Here is a 23,206-nt window from a genome sequence, read left to right as displayed (position 1 = left end):
AGCCATGGAGAAAATGCTTCTTCAGTTTTATTGATCTGTAGTCATTATATTTGTTCAAACAAAAAGGTACCTTTGGTTGTGCCGGGCATTAAAATAAACAAGAAACTGAAGAAGGCTAATATAATCATTTTTTCCATGACTGTATATTTAATTAGTATTTTTAATACAATATTTGAAAATCTCGAGAAAAAAAATTGGGGAAAAAAATCCTGACATTTTGGATTGATTAAAGTGATTTTTTTATAATTTTTTTCTATGACTATATATTTAATTAGTATTTTTAAGGCAATATTTGAAAACCCCGAGAGAAAAAAAATTGAGAAAAAAATCTTGACATTTTGGATTGATTAAAGTGATTATCAATCATTTTTTCCCATTAATGTATATTTTAATGCAATATTTGAAAATCTCGAGAGAAAAAAAAATGGGGGAAAAAATCCTGACATTTTGGATTGATTAAAGTGATTTTTTATCATTTTTTCCCATGACTGTATATTTAATTAGTATTTTATAATGCAATATTTGAAACTTGAGAGAAAAAATTGGGAAAAAAATCCTGACATTTTGGATTGATTAAAGTGATTTTTTTAATCGTTTTTTTCCATGACTTTATATTTAATAAGTATTTTTTAATGCAATATTTAAAAATCTCGAGAAAAAAAATGGGGGAAAAAATCCTGACATTTTGGATTGATTAAAGTGATTTTTTAATCGTTTTTTTCCATGACTTTATATTTAATAAGTATTTTTTAATGCAATATTTAAAAATCTCGAGAAAAAAAATGGGGGAAAAAATCCTGACATTTTGGATTGATTAAAGTGATTTTTCAAAATATACTATGAGCAAGAGAAAATCAATAAATGTCAAAGTGATGTAGTTATTTTATTCATATCGCATATAAGATCATTATCAGACCGTCCACCGACATGCACCCAGGCCTGGAACTCTTTGCAGTTGATGACAAATCTATCTTCATGCGTTTGTGTATATGAACTATTATGAAACATGCTCTTGGGGCTAGCGGTGATGATCCAAGCTCCAACACTTTAATATATTGGCCGACTCCAGTTGAGTCATGTCAGCGTTATATCAGTGGTACTAAGCAAATAAACCAATACGCTGACCTAAGACAAACAACTTCATAACACACGCATAGCCGCCCCCCCCCCTTAAACCCCAAAAGTTGTTTCTAAGCCGTGATGAGAGCAGGGACTTGGAGGTACACAATGAAAGCGTTGAAGTATTGTGTACACACAGCTAAACTCAAGTTAAGGAGTTAATACTGCTGTGGTAAGGATTTTTTTTAACAATAAAGGAATAGCCAAAGTTCCTCTACACATGAATGTTGCATCTTTGTGACAAGGATGAAGAAATTCAACTATTAAAAAAAAAATAAACGTTCCCATCCAGCTTCCAAGCATGAGATTTTGACTTACTATTAAGAGGCAATGCAAAGTGACTGCTGCAATGTTTAGCATTCAGGTCCAGAACCCCCCCCATGTAGTTTCGTACTCACCACTAGTCAATTGGAGTCACAGTCCAGCCTTTAGCCTGGGTACCAGGCCGCCTCCCTCGTTGGGGTTGTCCGGGTTCGTCGTCAGAAAAGGCGTTTCTCCAATCCGTGTCGACATCATCCACACTGCTTGCCAGTTATTCCAGTAGCCAGTTAGCATCATATACTGCATTAACTTGTAGTTAGAGGAGGACAACTGGTTTTAGTTTAAGTGATGATTCCTTGCCAAGGCATAAAGTGATGGATAGTCATTACTTTATTATAGGAGAAAGTTTACACGTGAACAATAAACATCACTACAGTGGAACCTTGGTTAGCGTCAATCTCTTCCAGAAGGTCAGACTCTAACCAAAACGTACTCTAATTAAGGTAAAATGGGGGGGGGCACACAAACACACTGAACTACCATTGTGGTGTGGAAGTGGTAACTTTTTGGCTGTGTGGGTTTTTCTCCGGGTATTCCGGTTTCCTCCCACGTTCCAAAAACATGCTAGGTTAATTAGCGACTCCAAATTGTCCATAGGTATGAATGTGAGTGTGAATGGTTGTTTGTCTATATGTGCCCTGTGATTGGCTGGCGACTAGTCCAGGGTGTACCTCGCCTCTTGCCCGAAGACACCTGGGATAGGCTCCAGCACCCCCTGCGACCCTCATGAGGATAAGTGGTAGAAAATGAATTAGTTCTCCTCCTATTTTGTGTGGAAGTGGTAACTTTTTGGCTTCTTATTTTATCTTTCCCCACCCTCGGCCATCTCTGTGTGGAGTTTGCATGTTCTCCCCGTGCATGCATGGGTTTTCTCCGGGTACTCCGGTTTCCTCCCACATTCCAAAAACATGCTAGGTTAATTGGCGACTCCAAATTGTCCATAGGTATGAATGTGAGTGTGAATACTTGTTTGTCTATATGTGCCCTGTGATTGTAGCCCGCCTGTCACCCGAAGACAGCTGGGATAGGCTCCAGCACCCCCGCGACCCTCGTGAGGATAAGCAGTAGAAAATGAATGTATGATTTCTTGTACGTATTCCACCTCTTTGACTTTTTTGGAGGTCCTGACGGTGCTCCTTTCATCTTTTTGGAGGATGCACGCCATATTGTACACTCACTGCCAAATGTACACAAACCAAGGTAAAATTTGTTAGAAATTGTCAACCAAAACTGAAAAACACCAGCTGGGGTGTTCCGCTGTATTTATTTATTTTCCATGCAATTATCTTGAAAGCACATCAGGTCATGTCGTATTGATTTCTAAACATGTTTCCACGTCACACACGGTTTGCTTTTCCTTACACTTGTCACCCATGTATACATAATGTACATTTTTAGGATTATTATGATGTGTGTGATGACATTTACTTCATTCATTGATCACTTGAGTTCCTCGGTGGAGGATGACGGCGTCTCTGAACCGTCAAGGCACTCCTGAAATACACAGCAAGTCGTGTATGACTACGACTTGTTGCATTACAATGCAAATAAAACCCACCTTCACTCTGTCCAACTGTGGTCTACCTGGAAGGGATTTTTGTGAGGAAAAGGCCTGCAAAAAAGAGACGTGTGATTAGATCCGGTTAAGAATTGACGGCATTGACGTGAAGGAGTCTCACCCTCTTTGACTGTTGCGGCTCGTCTGTGGATTTGGATCGGTTCTTCATGTGTTTGTGCGGAGAGGTGCTGGTTGTGCACTTTGGGGTGGAAAACAATTCAGTTACATGAAGAGCTGTACTTGTATCAGTAATTCATTCATTCATTTCATTTTCTACCGCTTTTTTCCTCAGGGTTGCGGGGGTGCTGGAGCCTATCCCAGCTGTCTTGGGGCGAGAGGCGGGGTACACCCTGGACTGGTCGCCAGCCAATCACAGGGCACATATAGACAAACAACCGTTCACACTCACATTCATACCTATGGACAATTTGGAGTCGCTAATTAACCTAGCATGTTTTTGGAATGTGGGAGGAAACCGGAGTACCCGGAGAAAACCCACGCATGCACGGAGAGAACATGCAAACTCCACACAGAGATGGCCGAGGGTGGGGAAAGACAAAATAAAAAGCCAAAAAGTTACCACTTCCACACAAATTAGGAGGATAACTCATTCATTCATTCATTTTCTACAGCTTATCCTCATGAGGGTCGCAGGGGTGCTGGAGCCTATCCCAGCTGTCTTCGGGCGAGAGGCGGGGTACACCCTGGACTGGTGGCCAGCCAATCACAGGGCACATATAGACAAACAACCATTCACACTCACATTCATACCTATGGACAATTTGGAGTCGCTAATTAACCTAGCATGATTTTGGAATGTGGGAGGAAACCGGAGTACCTGGAGAAAACCCACGCATGCACGGGGAGAACATGTAAACTCCACACAGAGATGCCCGAGGGTGAAATTGAACCCTGGTCTCCTAGCTGTGAGGTCTGCGTGCTAACCACTAGACCGCTGTGCCGCCTATCAATTCATTAAAAAAAAAAAAAAATCAGACTCATACCTCATTTGTCTTCTGCTCCATGGCCGAGTTCTGAGCTTGAGGATCAATTCTGTTTGAAAACTCTGACTTGAGACAGGTACTAAACAAGACACAGAGGTTATCAGATGACGTTTAGACATTTGCAGGTCCAATTGCTGGCTTGTCAACAATCAATTCCACAAGAAACGGCCCTTTGGGGGCTACTAAACATGTGCAGATGACAAATAAAACCAAAAACATTAACAAAAAAAGTCATGAAACAGGAAATAGAAATGTCATTGGAGTGCTTTGGAGAAAAAAAATAACCTAGACGCAAATGAGGTTATTTTATTTTCAAACCTCTACTAAGTATAGTCTGTGTAGTCCTAAATTGTAACAATAATAACAAAATAAGATGAAACTAAATGTCTCCCCGTGGGCGCTCAGCCAGCTGCTCTACAGGAAACACTCAGCTCAGAGCTCATTAAGAATAAATGGAATGCTGATCGACCACCATAACTCACCCACTGTGACAGCTGACGTCAAGGCAGCATCGTGTTGGCGTTACCGGGAAGTCAATAAGAAGGTTCCGAGTCGATGTCTACATACAAGCTCATTGAAGACGTGAGAATGAATGAATACTCCCTACGGCTCTCATACATTAGAGCCATTATGGCCATATAGTCAGCTGGTTGACTTGGCACACTCAAGGGGGGGGGGGGGTGCACTTAGGATGAAATTGGCATTCTGGAGCTTTGAGAGAGCCTTTGGAGGAGGATCACAGCAGGACGGCCGAGTAACATCCCTCACCAGCATGACCCAAATCTGAAAGGTTTTTCCCACGACTGCATGTGTAACCCTGCAGTCATGACACGGCCAAAAGGATGGGGGATGGTACTATATGCGGTGCATCTCTTACACGTTTCAGATATGCAATGCACAAACACGTCCGTGTATTATTAGCGACAATAGACTTAGTTATAAAAGCTACTCCACAACCTTGTTCTGCAAGGCTGAGCAAACACAAAATGTTGCCCTCACTGTCTTTTGTACCGTTCCTTTCTACCCCATCATCACTTTTGAGTCACTATGCAACAGCGAGACGAGATGGAGGTCAAAATCACATCTAAAAAGCACAACATGACGGATGTCATTAGAAATGTGTAGTTCAGGTACACTGACAGACAGATTTTTGGGCACCATCCATAGTGTTTGGGTACCAAGAGGGTGGAGCCATAAACTTTGCAGTCTGTTTAGTCACCATATTTAGTCACTTCAAAAGGAATACGAAAATGCATCTGTGGGAGCCTTGTTCACTACTGAAATCACTACTGCTTTCCTCAGGATTAGAACAGGGGTCTCAAACACACGGCCCGTGGGCCAAATGTGGCCCGCCGGACACTAGTTTGAGGCCCCCCGCCTTGATATGAAAGTTTAATGTCAATGCCCTGCGCAAGTTTGATATGGATGCTGTATGGTATCATGTACCCAGAAAAAAATATTCAGTTTGATTAATGTTCATGTTATCCTCCGTATCCGTGTGGAAGTGGTAAGTTTTTGGCTATTTCAGTTTAAAGGAAATAACTTGAAGGCTATCGTTTAGGTCGCTAGCTCTCTAGTTTGCGAGTTAGCATGTGTCTCAAGACCCTGCAGTTGCGCAATATGTTGTAAATAAAAAAAAATTAAAAAAAATAAAATAAAAAAAAAAAGAGTATAAATGTGGCTATAGTCGTGTTTTGTCATGTCTACAGGGCTCTAATAATGCTTTGTTCATTTTAATCTGAAAAAAATAATTTGTCTACCCACCAACAATATGTGGTTTCTTAAGTTTTCATTATTTGCCGTTTTATTATTATTATTATATTTATTTATTACTGATTGATTTTCTTTATTCTTGATTTATTTATTTTTCATCTTATTTTGTGCAGAAAAATTAAAAGTAAGATATTTGAGAACAGTGGAATGTTTTATCAGAGCTTTTATTGTAGAAAATCGGAACCAAATCACTGAAAAAGTTTGTATATTTTTCTGTTTTTAATAAATGCGTTTCGTTTTTTTTTGGAAAACCTGATGCGGCCCAGCCCTGCCCAGACCCTAGCTCCAGTGGCCCCCAGGTAAACTGAGTTTGAGACCCCTGGATTAGAAGATAGTATATCAATTGTTAACAAAAAAATAATTTGTAATGAGATGAATGAATACGCACTGAATGAATATGCATATTATGCACTGTTTCATCATATTATCACATAAGTGTAACACACAGTACATGCTAACCTGTATGTATTACACTGCAGTTCCATGGAAAGGTCGGAACTACTGGAACATTTAAAATGGTTGATAACCCCAAGATGCAATCCTACACTGCACGGGGACGAAGCTCCAACGGGGAATACATCATGTCAGCTGAAAACTGAGGAAATGCTAAGTACTGTCCGTGTTAAATTGCAGGGAAGCGATTAAGTTCAATACATCAGGAAGCAGGGTGTGACAGGATGGAATTAATGAATAAAAAAGCAGGCATCTTCTAAAAGGGGAGCAGGTGGCAAAAAAAAAAAAAAAAAAAAGGAAAAATAGATGGATGCAAAAGATGTAGCAAATTTCAGGCACTCACCACCTTTTCTTCTCCTTCCTCTCTCTCTTTTTCTCTCACCCTCAGTGCAGACTTCCAGCCGAGGAGATGCTCATGTCACTGTTGCCGCTATGGAGTCTGTGAGAGAGCACACCCCTCTGTGCCCATTCAAAGCTCCACCGACGCACCATTCATGCATGGATGGATGGATGGACACACACAGAGAGAGAGAGAGAGAGAGACAGATAATGCCAGACACCTGGTATGCCTATCACGATGCTGCATGCTAATGAACGCATCTTGGCAGACGGTGGTCGGCATGCGGCACAAACGTATACAAAGATGCAGTTTAATATTAATTCTTTAACTATACTGCAAATAGTAATTAGTTACAAAGACAAACAGAAGAACTGAAATGTATCATACAGATATCACTAATGCAGGGGTCTCAAACACGTGGCCCGCGGGCCAAATGTGGCCCACAGGACCCTAGTTTGAGGCCCTCGCCTTGATCGCCTTGAAAGTTTAATGTCAGTGCGGCCCGCGCAAGTTTGATATGGATGCTGTATGGTATCATGTACCCAGAAAAAATTATTACGTTTGATTCATGTTCATGTTAAAGGTTAAATAACTGTTAATAGTTATCCTCCCTATCCGTGTGGAAGTGGTAAGTTTTTGGATATTTAAGTTTAAAGGAAATAACTTGAAGGCTACCGCTTAGGTCGCTAGCTCTTAAGTTTGCGAGTTAGCATGCGTCTCAAGACCCTGCAGTTGCACAATATGTTGTAAATTAAAAAAAAAAAAAAAGACTATAAATGTGACTATAGTCGTGTTTTGTCATGTCTACAGGGCTCTAATAATGCTTTGTTCATTTTAATCTGGAAAAAATAATTTGTCTACCCACCAACTATATGTGGTTTCTTACGTTTTTATAATTGATTTTCTTTATTCTTGATTGTAGTTTTTTACATTTTTTGTTTTTAATAAGTGTTTTTTTTTTTGTTTTGTTTTTTTGGGAAAACCTGATGCGGCCCAGTCTCACACAGACCCGAGCTCCAGCGGCCTCCCAAGTCAATTGAGTTTGAGGCCCCTGGAAAACAAGCCTGTGGACAAATAAAGCATACGACATGCAGAGAGAGATGAGGTGACAATCACAGCTCCACTAGTGCAGCTTCCATGTCTACCGAGCGCTTAGTTGCATTCTAGGAGGTAGTTCCCCAGCCAGGCGACACATGGGGATGTACATAGTTCACTTAGTCACGTTTCAAGCTAGTATCCGACGTGCCAAATACAACTAAAACGATAAAAATCACATTTGACCACATTTTTAATTGTTGACCGATACACTCTTTGGCTATTTTGAGTATCACATCCGCATTACAGTACTAATTCATAATGAGAATCCTGAGAATGACAAGTATGAAGGGGTAGCATCTCAGGACTTAAACCAGGCTTTGTGAAAAATGCCATTACGGCAAACAAAACAATCTGAAAACAAGAAATCGAAAGCATTAATAAGCACGCAAGAACACATGAAAACATTTCAATACCCCAAAACCAACCTCAGATTGACAACGTGCAATATTCTTCACAAGCTGGCCAGTCCTGTGCTATCAGTCCTGGTATTTGTGCTACAACGCATAATTAAGCATGGACAATAGATGAATAGAAAAGCAAGTTATTCAGAAAATAAAATATATACATCTAACTGCTAAGATACAGGTTGTTTAACATTATGGCTACATTAAAACTATATAGTAAAACACCCTCCTGAGGATGTGTAGTGTTTATAAAATGAATACTTACCGTAGTTTCCTGATTATTGAATGCACTTGAATATAAGCCACAGCCACCAATTTTTTTTTACACATACAAGAGCCACACTTGTCCATAAGCAACAGGTGCCCATGTTGTAATGTATGATATGGCTATAATAGATGTAATATGGAAGTGGCAGTGCTGGAGGCAGGACACTGTAAACCTTGCAATGTGACCTCCACTCTGTGTTCCCAGTGTTAGCAATTAGCAAGCGTTAGCAATTTGGAAATTCGCCACTTCCTGAATCGGTCCAAGCATCATGGAAACTGGAGTTCTCCAGTGTAAACAAACCTAATCTATTTGTGTCTTCCATACTGTAACTACATGCTAACATAAATGATCAGTGGTAGCGGCTCATTAGCCTGTAAAAATCATTGTTTAAAGGCGCAGGGTTCAAAGTGTGCGAAAAAAGTGGCGGCTTATATTCCGGAAATTTTGTTATGTCTTTCTTTTGCTTTCATAGCAGAGTTGGTAGCATAATGTTGCCTTGTAGCTTATTTAGAAATGACTAAAAAGTGCTCAACATAAATCTTTTTCCTTTCGACAAGACTGACCTCATCTCGTTGGATGTTGGAGTTTCTTACCATTTGCTCGTGATCCAACACAAAAGTCTTTCATACTGATGTTTCTCTCAAGTCTTTGGTCTGTTCAGAGTCACCTAAACTAGAAGATGACGAGATGTTCTCAGAAACCTTGCCGTCATGTACAGTAGATGATCCGTTTGTGCCGGACTCTTCTGACGACTCAAGGTCCTGTCCCTGGTCTGGGGGAAGCTGTAGGAAGAGAGGAACTTCCAGCTGTTCTTTGGTGAGGAGACCTCGCTGGTCATCGACTCTGCAGCACTGAGCCCTCGACAGCATTTCCAAGAGCCCTGATGTTATCAGCACAACCTGGTATTAACTTAATATAACACTGACTACTAAATTAGGGGTAAATCGAGCGTGGTTCGGGTGACCAGTGCTAATGTGATTAAAAAAAAAATAGTTGTTCTTGATACGGTCCTAACTATCCTATGGTTTAGGAGTCCTACCATCCATGTCGCGGTTCTTACTAGGCTTTGGTGAAGTCTTGAACTTGTCGGTCTGAGGGGACAACCGGGCCTCCAGACCACCTGATCCTGCCTGGATCCAAGACAGATAGAGACACGTTGTGATGAAATTAATAACTGGCCATTTTTTAATTCCACAGCACACAATTAGTGCTTTTTGATTGGAGGAGGAGATAAGTTTGATAAGATAATTGCACCATTTTACCCGAAACTACACTTGATTGTTGTTGTATAAGCACTATTCCAATAAATTCTCATTGTCTCACCTGTGTGGCTGCAGCAGTTCCACTGGCTCTTGGAATGCTGCCTTGGTCTTTTCCTGCTCAAAACAAAAGTTACAAAGTCAGGAAATACATAAGATAAAACTTCACAATGCATCACACGGATAAAACCAATATCATTAGTTGCTAACATATGCTCGAGGGCACAAAGCACTAGGTAATATTTCCCTTTTTTGGCTGCTTTCCTAACCGCATAATACCAAATTTGTAGCATGTCCTTTATTTACTCATTTAGAAAGTATATTTTAGGAAGTGAACTGGCCTCCCCTGGGATATGAATCAATCTGAACAAAATTATTACAGTACACTATCCAAAGAGATGGAGTCTGGAGCCGATTCCACAAATGCCCTCCATATTGGCTGTTCATTTAAACCAGTTGTCTTACAGCAGGGGTCTCAAGCACACGGCCCGCGGGCCAAATGTGGTCCGCAGGACACTCGTTTGAGGCCCCCGTCTTGATATGAAAGTTTAATGTTTGATATGGATGCTGTATGGTATCATGTACCCAGAAAAAATTATTACGTTTGATTCATGTTCATGTTAAAGGTTAAATAACTGTTAATAGTTATCCTCCCTATCCTTGTGGAAGTGGTAAGTTTTTGGCTATTTAAGTTTAAAGGAAATAACTTGAAGGCTACCGTTTAGGTCGCTAGCTCTCTAGTTTGCGAGTTAGCATGTGTCTCAAGACCCTGCAGTTGCGCAATATGTTGTAAATAAAAAAAGTATAAATGTATAAATGTGACTATAGTCGTGTTTTGTCATGTCTACAGGGCTCTAATAATGCTTTAATTATAATCTGTGTTTGAGACCCCTGGCATAGTATACGTATAGTATGTATAATGCACATTATTGATAAAGTACTTGGATGTTCTTTATTTATGGAGTGGTATAGTCAAATCCACTTGCAGACATGGGTCAAAGAACGAGCTTAACAATGTTTGATGAAGTTTCAACACACCTTTGACTTTGTCAAGCCGCAGCATCTTATTGGCCAGTCTGAACACCGTGGTGCTCATGTTCACAACCTCGTCACTTCCAACCTGATAAAACAAAACAAAACATAGGCTACAGCATGTTCAGTGGTTACAGTGCAATTACAGTGACACGTGAGGTGGTGTGCAACCAAGATACAATTATTTTTAAAATGCTTCAACAAGAATACGCACGTGCACAAGCAGTTATTTGCCAGGAAGACTAAGATCTCCAACACCAATTTGTATATCAGTAATATATAGAAATACTCACAATTGTGACCTGGGCCTCGTGAGGCTTTAGACTATGTTTCTGTAACACAGTTGACAGGGCATCTTGCAGTGTCTTACTGGACTTTGCCATGATACCTCCGGTCTTCCCCGTGAAGGCAATTTCCAGCCTGAAACACAAAAACACTAAAGCATATAATAATAAATTTAATTTATAACGCACGTACAACGCACATCTAAAATAAGTAGAGCAGTGGAGGTGGAAATGACCAAAGCCAAACTAACACACACAGTGAACCAAAGACATTAAATATGCATTAAAATAGGCAAGCTATGTAAAAGCTTTTCTAAAACCTTTTTTTTTTTTTTTTTTTAACAGTCTGTCTGTGGCGCCCTCAGATGATGGGGAGCCCATTCCACAGACTTGGGACAGTTGCACAAAAGGTGCGATCGCCAATAGTTTTGAGCCTGATCCTTGGAGGCTGGAGGAGGAGATTGGCTTCAACCAAGTAAAGCACAGGCTTCAGTCCCGGGCAAACCATATTGATGACATTGCAAAAAAAGGACAGAAGTCATTAACTGAATGAGTGATGGGTGTTGAACCGTGGACTTCCCCCCCTCTGACAGTGAAGCGTGTTGCGGTGTGTGTAAAAAGCCTGCTATTACACAAAAAAAGTGTCAAGGAAGTCAACTCACGCAAACGTCACCCGAAGCTCAAGCAAGACCTGCTGATCTCTTAGCACGCAGCAGTCCTGGTCCAGCGATAACGGTTGCTGTGGTGGAGACAAAATGTGACTTGGAGATGACATCATCCACTGAGGCTTCATTTCAAGTTAGAAGAGGGGTAAGTCATCATATAACTGCTGGTGCAGGAGTTAAACTCTGGGAAAAGGACTTGGTCACGTGCGTGAGGCAGAGTGGCCAAGCGCTCACTTTGTCCTTGCCGTGAAGGTAGATGATGACGTCTTTCAAGGAGAAGCCTCTCTTCTCGCACAGGCCAGCCAGCATGTCTCTGATGGGCAGGCCATTACGGGTTGGAGCCAGCGAGGCGCTGCCGTCGGGCAGGTAGACGCAGCAGTAGCCACCCTCCATCCCACAGCGACCTCCCAGGACGCCACCCAGCTCCGGGGAGCGAGGACTTGATTGGCCATTCTAAAAAAAAAATGTACATGGAGAAGAATTTAACTTTCACAAACTCCTTGAAGCTTCAGTCTTAACCTGCACTGACCTCTGCTGTCCTGCAGAGGGAGTCGAGCTCCACGTTACTGCTCGACTTCACAGCCACAGCCTCTCTGAGAGAAGGGGAAACATTGCTGTGGGATGCATCTACTGAGAAGAGTCAGAGAATATTGTCATTTACATAAGTTGGGCTTGGCTGCACAACTGATAAAATTTGACGGGGCACCACCTCCCAAGGATCCTCTTTTCTGTCGCTGTTTATCCAAGATCTTTCCACTTGAAAAGCTGCTGCCATCTGACTTCCTGCTCTGTTTGAGACCATCATTTCATCGTCATAAAGCATGTTATACAACTCAAAACATGCTTTTATTCATCTGGTGCTACCTTTTTGTCACTGAGGTTGGGGCTTCTCCTGGCCACGTCCTCCCAGGACACCGTGCGGAAAGGTTCCGTGGAGAGCTGAGGTAAACGTTTCCCTTCCACACTCGCCAAAGTGCAGCTCTGGTAGAGGGAAGAGCGCACAAAGCGTCTGTAGCTGTCCATCTTCATCAACTTAAAGATCTGACACAAACAAGAGGACAACCGAGGTTGGACAAAGTCAACTTGCTGGATGTCGGATGTGTGTGTAGTGGAGTAGTCCAAACAGACCTGTGCTTGAGCCTTGTTAAACATATCAGGCCTGGGTTGTTCCAAGTCTTTTTCATCCGTCTTGACTGTGTCGTCAATGTTGACCGAGTGAGGCGCCTTCTCGGACAAGTACATTTCATAGATGGAGCAAGCTGTGGCCTTTAGCTGGAAATAGAACATCTCCATCAGCGACATCTCCGTAACGTGTGGATCTGACCTGAAACCATCAAATCTGATGATTTCAGAGGTATTCCGTTTGTTTCCCAAATCCTCACACCCATCCAGCCTATCCCAGCTGTCTTCGGGCGAGAGGCGGGGTACACCCTGGACTGGTGGCCAGCCAATCACAAGGCACATATAGACAAACAACCATTCACACTCACATTCACATTCATACCTATGGACAATTTGGAGTCAACAATTAACCTAGCATGTTTTTGGAATGTGGGAGGAAACCGGAGTACCCGGAGAAAACCCACGCATGCACGTGGAGAACATGCAAACTCCACACAAAGATGGCCGAGGGTTGGGAAAGACAAAATAAGAAGCCAAAAAGTTACCACTTCCACACAAAATAGGAGGAGAACTCTTCCATTCATTTATTTTCTACCGCTTATCCTCACAAGGGTCACAGGGGTGCTGGAGCCTATCCCAGCTGTCTTTGGGCGAGAGGCGGGGTACACCCTGGACTGGTGGCCAGCCAATCACAGGGCACATATAGACAAACAACCATTCACACTCACATTCATACCTATGGACAATTTGGAGTCACATTTGGAATGTGGGAGGAAACCGGAGTACCTGGAGAAAACCCACGCATGCAAACTCCACACAGATGTCCGAGGGTGGAATTGAACCGTGGTTTCCTAGCTGTGAGGTCTGTGCGCTAACCACTCGACCACCGTGCTGCCCCCACCCAATCATGAATGTGTTAATTATCAAAAAAGGAGGGAAATCAGTCATACCTCCTCCAATGACGTGGCTGGGATCTTCCTGAACTGTTCACATGACTGCCAGAACAAAATGTTCTCTGCACTCACCTCAGATCTCAGAAAGGCCTGCAGAGAAATACCCAAGACAACATGGTCCCACGCCTACCAAGTGAAAGTAAAACATCATTATTGTGTTTATATGCTACATCTCACTGTAAAGTAGCTGACTCCGCAGGGGTCCTCCAGCAGCTTCTCAAAGGAAACAGCCCAGCTCAGGACGCTGTTGGCTGGGCTGGACTCTCCGCCCGGGGTCCCGGGGAGGCTGGAGCTGCTGCCTGCACTGCTCCGTGCGGACATATTTAACTCTGTACACATCCAGAGAAACACACACACACACACGTTTACCCGCACGGCTAAGCGTGACCAAGAATGAGACTAAAGATGTGTTCTTGTTGCATGCATGGGCTTGTTTCCACTCCAAGATTAGTAGGCACATGTTGACATTTCATGCTCACCTCCATCTGACATGGCGAGACTCTGTTAAGATAAAGTGGAAGACACAGAAATCATTAAAACATCAAAATGTCTCGGGTGGTACAACAAAACTGAATAAGAATGTTGTTAACTTCACATTAGCCATTTTAGGTTCATCTCATTCCCAGTCACTGTTGTTGTGCCCTTGGGCAAAACACTTTTCCTCCCTCCAGGGCTGGGAATGAATGATCGGGAGTGGACAAAGACGCGCAAATTGTCAGCCATGTTTCCAACACAAGGGCAGCTATGGCTACAGATGTAAATTAACCTAACACGCATGTTTTTGTAAACAGGAGTACACGGAGAAAATCCACACAGGCACGAGGTGAAACATGCCCCCACATAAACATTGGTTAAGCACATAAGAATGGATGTTTTGCAATTTAAAAAAAAATCATAAAAATACACAATTTTAGCGCTGAATTAAAACAATGTGGAAAACACAAATTACATTCATTGCAGCAACAGTGAATGCAGGAAGTGGTTACAACATCAACTTCTCTCATTCAGTTTTTGCAAAAAGATGTCTTCAAGATGAGGGAATTTTAAACGACACGTTTCAAATCATGAAAATGTTTAACAGGAGTCCAGCATATTTTATTTTTTTTCTTCAGCAAACTAGCGTTGGTTCGTGCCTGAAAAGCCCAATCACAGAAACCGACCGCCAGCTTGAGCAGAGTGCGAATTAAAGAAAAGCTTTGATCACGGATCACATAGAGTACATCCTACACATGACAAAGTTGGCAAACAGGCAGTTCGTTTTTAGCAGCTTGCGCCATTGCAGAGAATGCTGACAGTCCAAGATAAAAGAAGAAACCGCTCAACATGTCAAAATGGAGAGTGAAGGCCCATTTACTTCACATTTTTAAGTATGCTATCCTTAAAAGTCTTCCTAACTCACCATGTGACCAACAGGAGACCTGAGAGAATTACAATTCTTCGCCATGCTACCCAAGACGCCACAGTTTGATGTTGAAGTCTAACACGATGTTGTCCACTAAGCATGGACACACAATGGAGTACTCCACCCAAATGACTTATACACTTTGACAAACCACCCTAAAAAAAAAAAACTCATCGCTTGGGTTCCCCGGTCACTTCCTGCGTGGCAAGGATGTCTTGCTATAGCAACAGGCCACAGAAGAGGAAGTAACATTCACTTCTCATGAAAATAGTAACATACTACATGTATAATGACATGAAAATTATTATTAAACAGCAAAGACTACTTGCATTATTATTCCATATATTACTACTAATGAAGAAAATTGACTCAAATTAATAAAATGTTGACAGTATTGTTTATCAGTAGGATAATTAATCCAGGAAATTTGCTATGGTGACAGGACTAATTGTATTTGCACAATAATTTCACCTTCTGTATTATCAATATTTCCAAAAACCGCTTAATGTACGATTTTACTTCAATACAAAAATATGTATAATGTATAATATGGCTTTATTTAGGGCCTATGTAATTCTGAATGAGTTCTATATATATTCTATTCCAAAAGTTTTCGAATGTTTATTTACTTCGATGTAAGTAAATGGAGAAAAACATTGCTGTACATTCTAAACATTAGTATTAGCAGGTTAGGATAATGAGCGACTTATATAAGACCAGTTTTAGCAGTTAATGATTGTACTTATTAAAACAACAGTAACATTATCTTAATGGTACTTAGCAATTATTAGCAATTGCAAACTTCAGCCACATAGCCGTGACCAGCAATTAGACGGCACCGCCCCACCAGCCAAACATTTCTGCTTGGGTATGTACAATTCACTGAACTACCTTTTCACTTGCCATTTCCGTCACTATGGAGTGCCATTTGTCATGTTTTCTGTATGTCATAACCTTCGCCAGGCAGGAGAAGCGACGGTGAAGCCTCTTGAAAGCGACCATGTTGTTTCATTCAACGCCGAAGAGAAGCAAGCAGGTAGGATTTGATTGACAGCTTTGATTGGCGCCAGTCAGTCCTGACATGCGCAGTATGTTCTGCAGGTGTTCCGGGGTGTAGCTAATTGCTAGTTAGCGCACATTAGCTTTGTATAGAAAATTTACTTTAAGTGGAATAAAATACCATACTTGACGACATACTATTAATATTAGTATGATCTTGTGTATTGACTTAATTTTCGTAATAGTTGGTCTGAATACAAAAATACAGCACAGTCATGTGAAAATAGTATAATAGTGTAATAGTTAGCAAGATTGGTTGAAGAACATGAAGTCCCCTTCATTGTAATGGCTCCCAGACCCAAATACTACATATAATCAATTCATGCATCAGTATCAGTGTTGTTTAATCACAGTTCTGCTGACAGAGGCAAAGTAAAGTAGTGCAATATGTATAATACTGTGTAATATGTACAATATGTGCGGTATGTGTGGAAAGGAGGGATGATGGGAGGCAGTTTGTAGTCTCTGCCACATGATGTCACTGTTAACAGTAACTATACTTCAAATACATACACAGAGCACAATAATACACATACAGTATGACTGAATGAATACCTTTATGACAGCGCCAGACAAAATGTATTACTTTTGTGTTATTTTTTGTGTTCATAAAAATGCAATATAAAATTGCCAGAGACCAATACTGTTAGCATGGATAATGCTAACTATTTTTTGCGGGTGAATTATTCTTCCACGGCTATTTGCCCACTGTGTAACACAACACTGACCACACCCGTTGAGCAGAAAGGATGTGGAGTTGAGCAAAAGAAGCCAAGAAATGTTTTAATCCAGGCACAGAACAGGCGTACTGAAACTAATCCCACTGAATGCTCACAGGAAGGCAGAGCAGCTTTAGACGAGCAGGAGACATGGAACTGATAGACGGGATGACGTGTGTGTGTGTGTGTGTGTGTGTGGAGGGGGGGGTTATATGTTTGTGTATAAAGTCAAAAATAAGTTCAGTGATATAATCCTGTGATTATAAAAGTGTTAGCCTCCATTGCACAATGTTGACGCTCATCTTTGCTTTTCTGCATTAGCAGCAGTTCCTTCCCGTCGGCCATATGGCAGACCGCCCTAAACTGGGCGATAATGTTCATGTATGCGAGTGTTTACTCGGTTTCCTCCTGTAGCAGGTGGCTAAGGGGATAATCCAGGTAAAGCCACTGCAAAGTGGAGATGTAGGGATGGACTGGAGGAAGGAAAGGGGGGGAGGGTAAATGGATGCAGTGAGTGTCCTATGCGTGGACGACTCGGGCTAATTCCGGTCTCCTAATCCTGGTCCCTTTCGCCCTTCCCCCCTGTTCCTGCTCGGCCATCTCCACGCCGATGATTAGGCGCAACCGATGACCAGGTAGACATAACTAAAAAGAGGCTGCTTTTGTGCATAGCTAACCCGGTGACCTTGTAACAAACGCACCTGTTTGAAACTCATTGGAGGATGTAGCATCGGCCCTCGAGCCGAGCTAAAGGATACGCGCCACCATGGGAGAAGCTCAGAAGGTATGTACCTTTTGTTTATATTTTATGTGTTGTTCTGATAAATGTCTTGATTTAACACCTGACATGTTAAACTGTGTGCAAAATGTGAAAAATACCCTTAAAATTCAGCTTTTTTTTAGTTCTTCTAATGCAATTCCAATCAAAATTTAAAGTGACAGTGATTCATTTTCAGTAGTGTTTACATGTGCCGTCTGATTTTGGCTTAATCGTGTTACAAAGTGCACTATTGTACAGTATGAATGGAGGCCTCTTCTAAATGAAGCTTCAGATTATGTTACAGAACAAGGGATCAGAAGATGTGCTAGCTGTTGCTAGCTTTGACCTCAAATCATCGCAACCATAAGATTTATTTTTGTTATTTGACACAATAGATTTCTTTAAGATGCGTCAATGTCAATATCAACAGATTTATTCAGTGTTTAGGTTGGGTAAGATTTTGGGGAACCTCAGTTTTTGGTCCAAACAGCAACATAACTAAGACTTTATAGCCATCTTTTCATTTTGTCATTATTGACCAAATAAAAGATTTTTTTTTTGAGGCGAAATATTAGCATCTAAGACATGTCCCTCCATTCAGGGCTTACTCTCCGTCATTGAGAAACTGAAGGGCTCAAGTGAGCAGGAAGTCAGAATAGTTCTTCTGGGTTTGGACAATGCTGGGAAGACCACCCTGCTGAAGAGCCTGGCTTCCGAGGACGTCAACACCATCACGCCTACACAGGTAAGGTGGCAAATATACTGCGATGACCTTTAGTGGGGATTAAAAAAAACAAAAACCTTAAACTGTATTATGGAAAGCAGGAAGTGAACAAATGTAACAGTTACTGATTGTAAAAGTACCAGATGGAAGGGTACGATTTAATAAGCTTTGCTTCTTCCTACTCTTTTTGGACATGTGGAACTGTGAACTGATTATGTGACAAAAATAAAATAAAAATAAATCATAAAAAAATTAAAAAAACAACTTAAACTATATTAGGAAAGCAGGAAGTGAACAAATGTAACAGTTACTGATTGTAAAAGTACGAGATGGAGGGGTAGGATTTAATAAGCTTTGCTTCTTCCTACTCTTTTTGGACATGTGGCACTGGGAACTGATTATGTGACAAAAATAAAAATAAAGAAAATTATTTTTTTTTAAAAAACAGATCTGCAATGATTCGTACCTGTGGCAACACCATCGTACTGACCCAGACCGTTTTCTTACTTTTCACAATTAGGCAACCCCCTACATCGTTTTGGTTACTGACTGAATCACTTCACTTGTCTATTATGGTGGTCGTCTTTCTGTCCGTCCATCTTTGTTTCTATCTGTTTGTCCTTCTGTTCATCCATTCATCTACTGTATATGTTGGTCTGTCTGTCATCTGTCCATCCATCCATCTGTCTGTCTGTTCGTCTGTCCATCCATCCATCCATTCACTGAACACTAGGTTTAACTTGCTAATGTTGCATTGCTAGTTTGTGTATAAAATAACGAATCAACAGCGAATAACGAATCGACTCTCAGTCCTTCTATTTGTACAGAGGTTCAAAGAAAACACACAAGATCGAAGCTGATCCTCGGATGTGCTCATTAGCTGTTAGACAACCTGGGTGTCCGGGCGTTGTTATGAAAAAAGGCTGTAGATTAACACAGTGACCGTAGTCTTTAATCCCTGAGAGCATGTTACTCTCCTGCTGACACACCAGGCTGCGATGCACACGTCTGTTTTCCAGCTTTACAACATTTCCTGTTGTTTTTCCTTTCCTTGGCAGGGCTTCAACATAAAGAGTGTGGCATCTCATGGCATGAAACTCAATGTGTGGGATATTGGAGGGCAAAGGAAGATCAGACCTTTCTGGAAAAAGTATCTGGAGAACACAGATCTGTTGGTAAGGGACCACATGTCAGTCAATGTCTGATTTACTTATACATATCAGTGATATGAAGAAATGCCTTGTTATTATTGCTTGTTTTGTCTTTCAGATTTATGTTATTGACAGTGCGGATAAAAAGCGATTTGAAGAAACAGGACTGGTGAGCTTGAAGCATTATTTTCATATGGTGACACAATTTGGGTCATGTTGCCTGACAAAAGCACCAAAAAGCTAAAAAAAACATCTGAAGTGATTCTACCTGAAACCACATCTAAGGAGCCGAGAATTACCGTATTTTCTGGACTATAAGTCACTCCAGAGTATAAGTCGCACAAGGCCAAAAATTCATAATTAGGTAGAAAAAAACATACATAAGTCGCATTGGAATATACGTCGCACAAGGCCAAAAATGCATAATTAGGTAGAAAAAAAACATACATAAGTCGCACTGGAGTATAAGTCGCACAATGCCAAAAATGCATAATTAGATAGAAAAAAACATACATAAGTCGCTCCAGAGTATAAGTCGCACAATGCCAAAAATGCATAATTAGGTAGAAAAAAAACATACATAAGTCGCACTGGAGTATAAGTCGCACAATGCCAAAAATGCATAATTAGGTAAAAAAAAAAACATACATAAGTCGCACTGATGTATAAGTCGCACAAGGCCAAAAATGCATAATTAGGTAGAAAAAACATACATAAGTCGCACTGGAGTATAAGTCGCACAATGCCAAAAATGCATAATTAGGTAGAAAAAACATACATAAGTCGCACTGGAGTATAAGTCGCACAATGCCAAAAATGCATAATTAGGTAGAAAAAAAACATACGTAAGTCGCACTGGAGTATAAATCGCACAATGCCAAAAATGCATAATTAGGTAAAAAAAAAAACATACATAAGTCGCACTGATGTATAAGTCGCACAAGGCCAAAAATGCATAATTAGGTAGAAAAAACATACATAAGTCGCACTGGAGTATAAGTCGCACAATGCCAAAAATGCATAATTAGGTCGAAAAAAACATACATAAGTCGCACTGGAATGTAAGTCGCACAATGCCAAAAATGCATAATTAGGTAGAAAAAAAACATACGTAAGTCGCACTGGTGTATAAGTCGCACAAGGCCAAAAATGCATAATTAGGTAGAAAAAACATACATAAGTCGCACTGGTGTATAAGTTGCACAAGGCCAAAAATGCATAATTAGGTAGAAAAAAAACATACATAAGTCGCACAAGGCCAAAAATGCATAATTATGTAGAAAAAGACATACATAAGTCGCACTGGAGTATAAGTCGCATTTTTTGCGGGTAATTTATTTTACAAACTACTTGACCAAGGCAAGTTCTAACATTCTAACATTAATAGAATTAATTAATTAATAGTTAATTAATAATTAATTAATTAACAGAAAAGGTGTCCAGTGTTTATGGAACATAAACACTTTTTTTTTTTCATTTATAAGTCGCTCTGGAGTATAAGTCGCAGGAACAGCCAACCTATGAAAAAAAGTGTGACTTATAGTCCGGAAAATACGGTAGAACTGTAGCTTGATGTCACAACTGTGAGACAGCAAAGTTTTAAAGTCATTCTAAAGTCTATCCTAATGCAGAAAATGATGATAAATGTGCTGCATCCCTGATTCTTACGTGATGCAAAACGATCCAAAACACAGAAAACCAAAGACAAAAGAAGGTCGAAGTTGTGCTAAAGGGGATTTTAACTGATGTTGCCATGCAGGAATTATCAGAACTGATCGACGAGGAGAACCTGAAGGGCGTTCCGGTACTAATCTTTGCCAATAAACAAGACCTGGCCACAGCATCGCCGGCCAGTGAGATTGCAGAGGGCCTCAACCTTCATACATACAGAGACCGCGAGTGGCAGATTCAGGCTTGCTCAGCCGTGTCCGGCGAAGGAGTGCAGGTCAGCATCACTGATTTTTTTTTTTTTTCATTTTCTTTGTATCATCTGCTGTGGTCTGAAAATGTCCCCACTGCCCCACTTTGGACACCCCTGCTTTAAATCTTTCCTCTTTCTCTCTTATTGTCTCTGTTTCTGTTCCAGGATGGCATGAACTGGATTTGCAACAACATCATGAACAAGAAGAAGTAAACGGGCATCATTCTCACACAACACACGCATCATTTCCTTTCTTGTCATGGTATAAATATGTTTCTAAATATAGCTCCTATTTAAGCGACACTTGAATAAATTAGGCTTTTACAGCTGTCGATTGCGTATGCAAGCTTTACTGTGTCTGTTAGAAGTACGGCCCTCGTTGTTTGCTGTAGTTGAATGTGGGTCTAACGTGTTTGGAAGATTTTTGACAATAAAATGTTCAGTCTTGTCATCTTTGGGGGATTTTCTGACATTTTATACTCTAGGTCAGGGGTCTCAAAGTCAATTTACTTGGGGGCCGCTGGAGGTTTTGCAAAAAAAAGATTAAAATGAACAAAGCATTATTAGAGCCCTGTAGACATGACAAAACACGACTATAGTCACATTTATACTCTTTTTATTTACAACATATTGCGCAACTGCAGGGTCTTGAGACACATGCTAACTCGCAAACTAGAGAGCTAGCGACCTAAACGGTAGCCTTCAAGTTATTTCCTTTCAACTTAAATAGCCAAAAACTTACCACTTCCACACGGATAGGGAGGATAACTATTAACAGTTATTTAACCTTTAACATGAACATTAATCAAACGTAATAATTTTTTCTGGGTACATGATACCATACAGCATCCATATCAAACTTGCGCGGGCCGCGCTAACATTAAACTTTCATATCAAGGCGGGGGCCTCAAACTAGTGTCCTGCGGCCCACATTTGGCCCGCGGGCCGCGTGTTTGAGACCCCTGATTTACAACATACTGCGCAACTGCAGGGTCTTGAGACACATGCTAACTCGCAAACTAGAGAGCTAGCGACCTAAACGGTAGCCTTCACGTTATTTCCTTACAACTTAAATAGCCAAAAACTTACCACTTCCACACGGACAGGGAGGATAACTATTAACAGTTATTTAACCTTTAACATGAACATTAATCAAACGTAATAATTTTTTCTGGGTACATGATACCATACAGCATCCATATCAAACTTGCGCGGGCCGCACTAACATTAAACTTTCAAATCAAGGCGGGGGCCTCAAACTAGTGTCCTGCGGGCCACATTTGGCCCGCGGGCCGCGTGTTTGAGACCCCTGCTCTATAACATGTTTTGTCCTTGCAGATGTTTTCTTTGCCTTTGACCTTGCCGTTTCTTGAAACCTTGCATTCGGCCGCCATGACTCGGATTTAATGGTTCTTTTGTTGCTATTGTCTGGAGATGTAATTAACCATCTGAAAGCACTTGACAATCGCATTCGCTGGCTCATCTTCCACGTGAAATGCGCTCATTGTGACTTTTCCTGGTGTTGAGATTGATATTGTGTGGGGGGGGGGCACAATTTGAACACTGAAGGTGCTCCTTCGGCCAACAGGTGGCAGTGTAAGAACAACTAAATACCTGGCATGCCCTTTATTTTACCATTTTAAAACCCTTCTAAGGACTACAATGTAAAACATATAATAGAGGTGAAGGTGTCATATTGTAATCTGGCTGCATATGAACGTATCCTTAATCATAATTCGATGCTTCATTCTAGTCGTGTGATGAGTGTTTCCATGGAAACCCTCCACGTTATTCTCCACCTTGCAGCCTTCACTCCT

The 23,206-nt window shown here is 41.0% G+C and overlaps 2 protein-coding genes across 6 annotated transcripts; one reads left to right on the top strand and one right to left on the bottom strand.

The window, feature by feature from the left end:
- Nucleotides 1-1,172: 1,172 nt before the first annotated feature.
- rgs14b (regulator of G protein signaling 14b) lies at nt 1,173-16,166 on the bottom strand. 5 transcript variants are annotated; one of them, XM_078788316.1, is made up of 20 exons: nt 15,947-16,068; nt 15,053-15,210; nt 14,133-14,154; nt 13,831-13,982; nt 13,651-13,743; nt 12,707-12,850; nt 12,443-12,619; nt 12,288-12,366; nt 12,108-12,208; nt 11,813-12,031; nt 11,576-11,652; nt 10,923-11,049; nt 10,636-10,717; nt 9,662-9,714; nt 9,378-9,468; nt 6,572-9,218; nt 4,003-4,081; nt 3,120-3,197; nt 2,999-3,052; nt 1,173-2,934 (listed from the first exon to the last, which is right to left on the bottom strand). In XM_078788316.1, the coding sequence occupies exons 2-16, from the start codon at nt 15,095-15,097 to the stop codon at nt 8,962-8,964; spliced, it is 1,719 nt and encodes a 572-aa protein (XP_078644442.1). In that variant the 5' UTR covers nt 15,098-15,210; nt 15,947-16,068; the 3' UTR covers nt 1,173-2,934; nt 2,999-3,052; nt 3,120-3,197; nt 4,003-4,081; nt 6,572-8,961. The 5 variants fall into 5 exon arrangements, with proteins under 5 accessions (XP_078644442.1, XP_078644443.1, XP_078644441.1 ...); XM_078788317.1 differs by having other exon boundaries at nt 12,108-12,205; XM_078788315.1 differs by lacking the exon at nt 15,053-15,210 and having other exon boundaries at nt 9,399-9,468; nt 15,947-16,166.
- A 1,190-nt stretch (nt 16,167-17,356) lies between these two features.
- On the top strand, nt 17,357-21,838 carry arl3l1 (ADP ribosylation factor like GTPase 3, like 1). Its single transcript, XM_058063981.2, has 6 exons — nt 17,357-17,617; nt 18,195-18,338; nt 19,376-19,492; nt 19,587-19,637; nt 21,228-21,413; nt 21,555-21,838. The coding sequence occupies exons 1-6, from the start codon at nt 17,600-17,602 to the stop codon at nt 21,600-21,602; spliced, it is 564 nt and encodes a 187-aa protein (XP_057919964.1). The 5' UTR covers nt 17,357-17,599; the 3' UTR covers nt 21,603-21,838.
- The last annotated feature ends 1,368 nt before the right edge of the window (nt 21,839-23,206 follow it).

The sequence above is a fragment of the Doryrhamphus excisus genome, linkage group LG22 (genome assembly GCF_037039965.1).
Source record: "Doryrhamphus excisus strain RoL-2023G ecotype Guam linkage group LG22, RoL_Dexc_Guam_v1.1, whole genome shotgun sequence".
In the NCBI taxonomy this organism is placed as follows: domain Eukaryota; kingdom Metazoa; phylum Chordata; class Actinopteri; order Syngnathiformes; family Syngnathidae; genus Doryrhamphus; species Doryrhamphus excisus.
The sequence above is the reverse complement of the archived record's forward strand: the minus strand, read 5'-3'. Positions and strand labels throughout refer to the sequence as shown.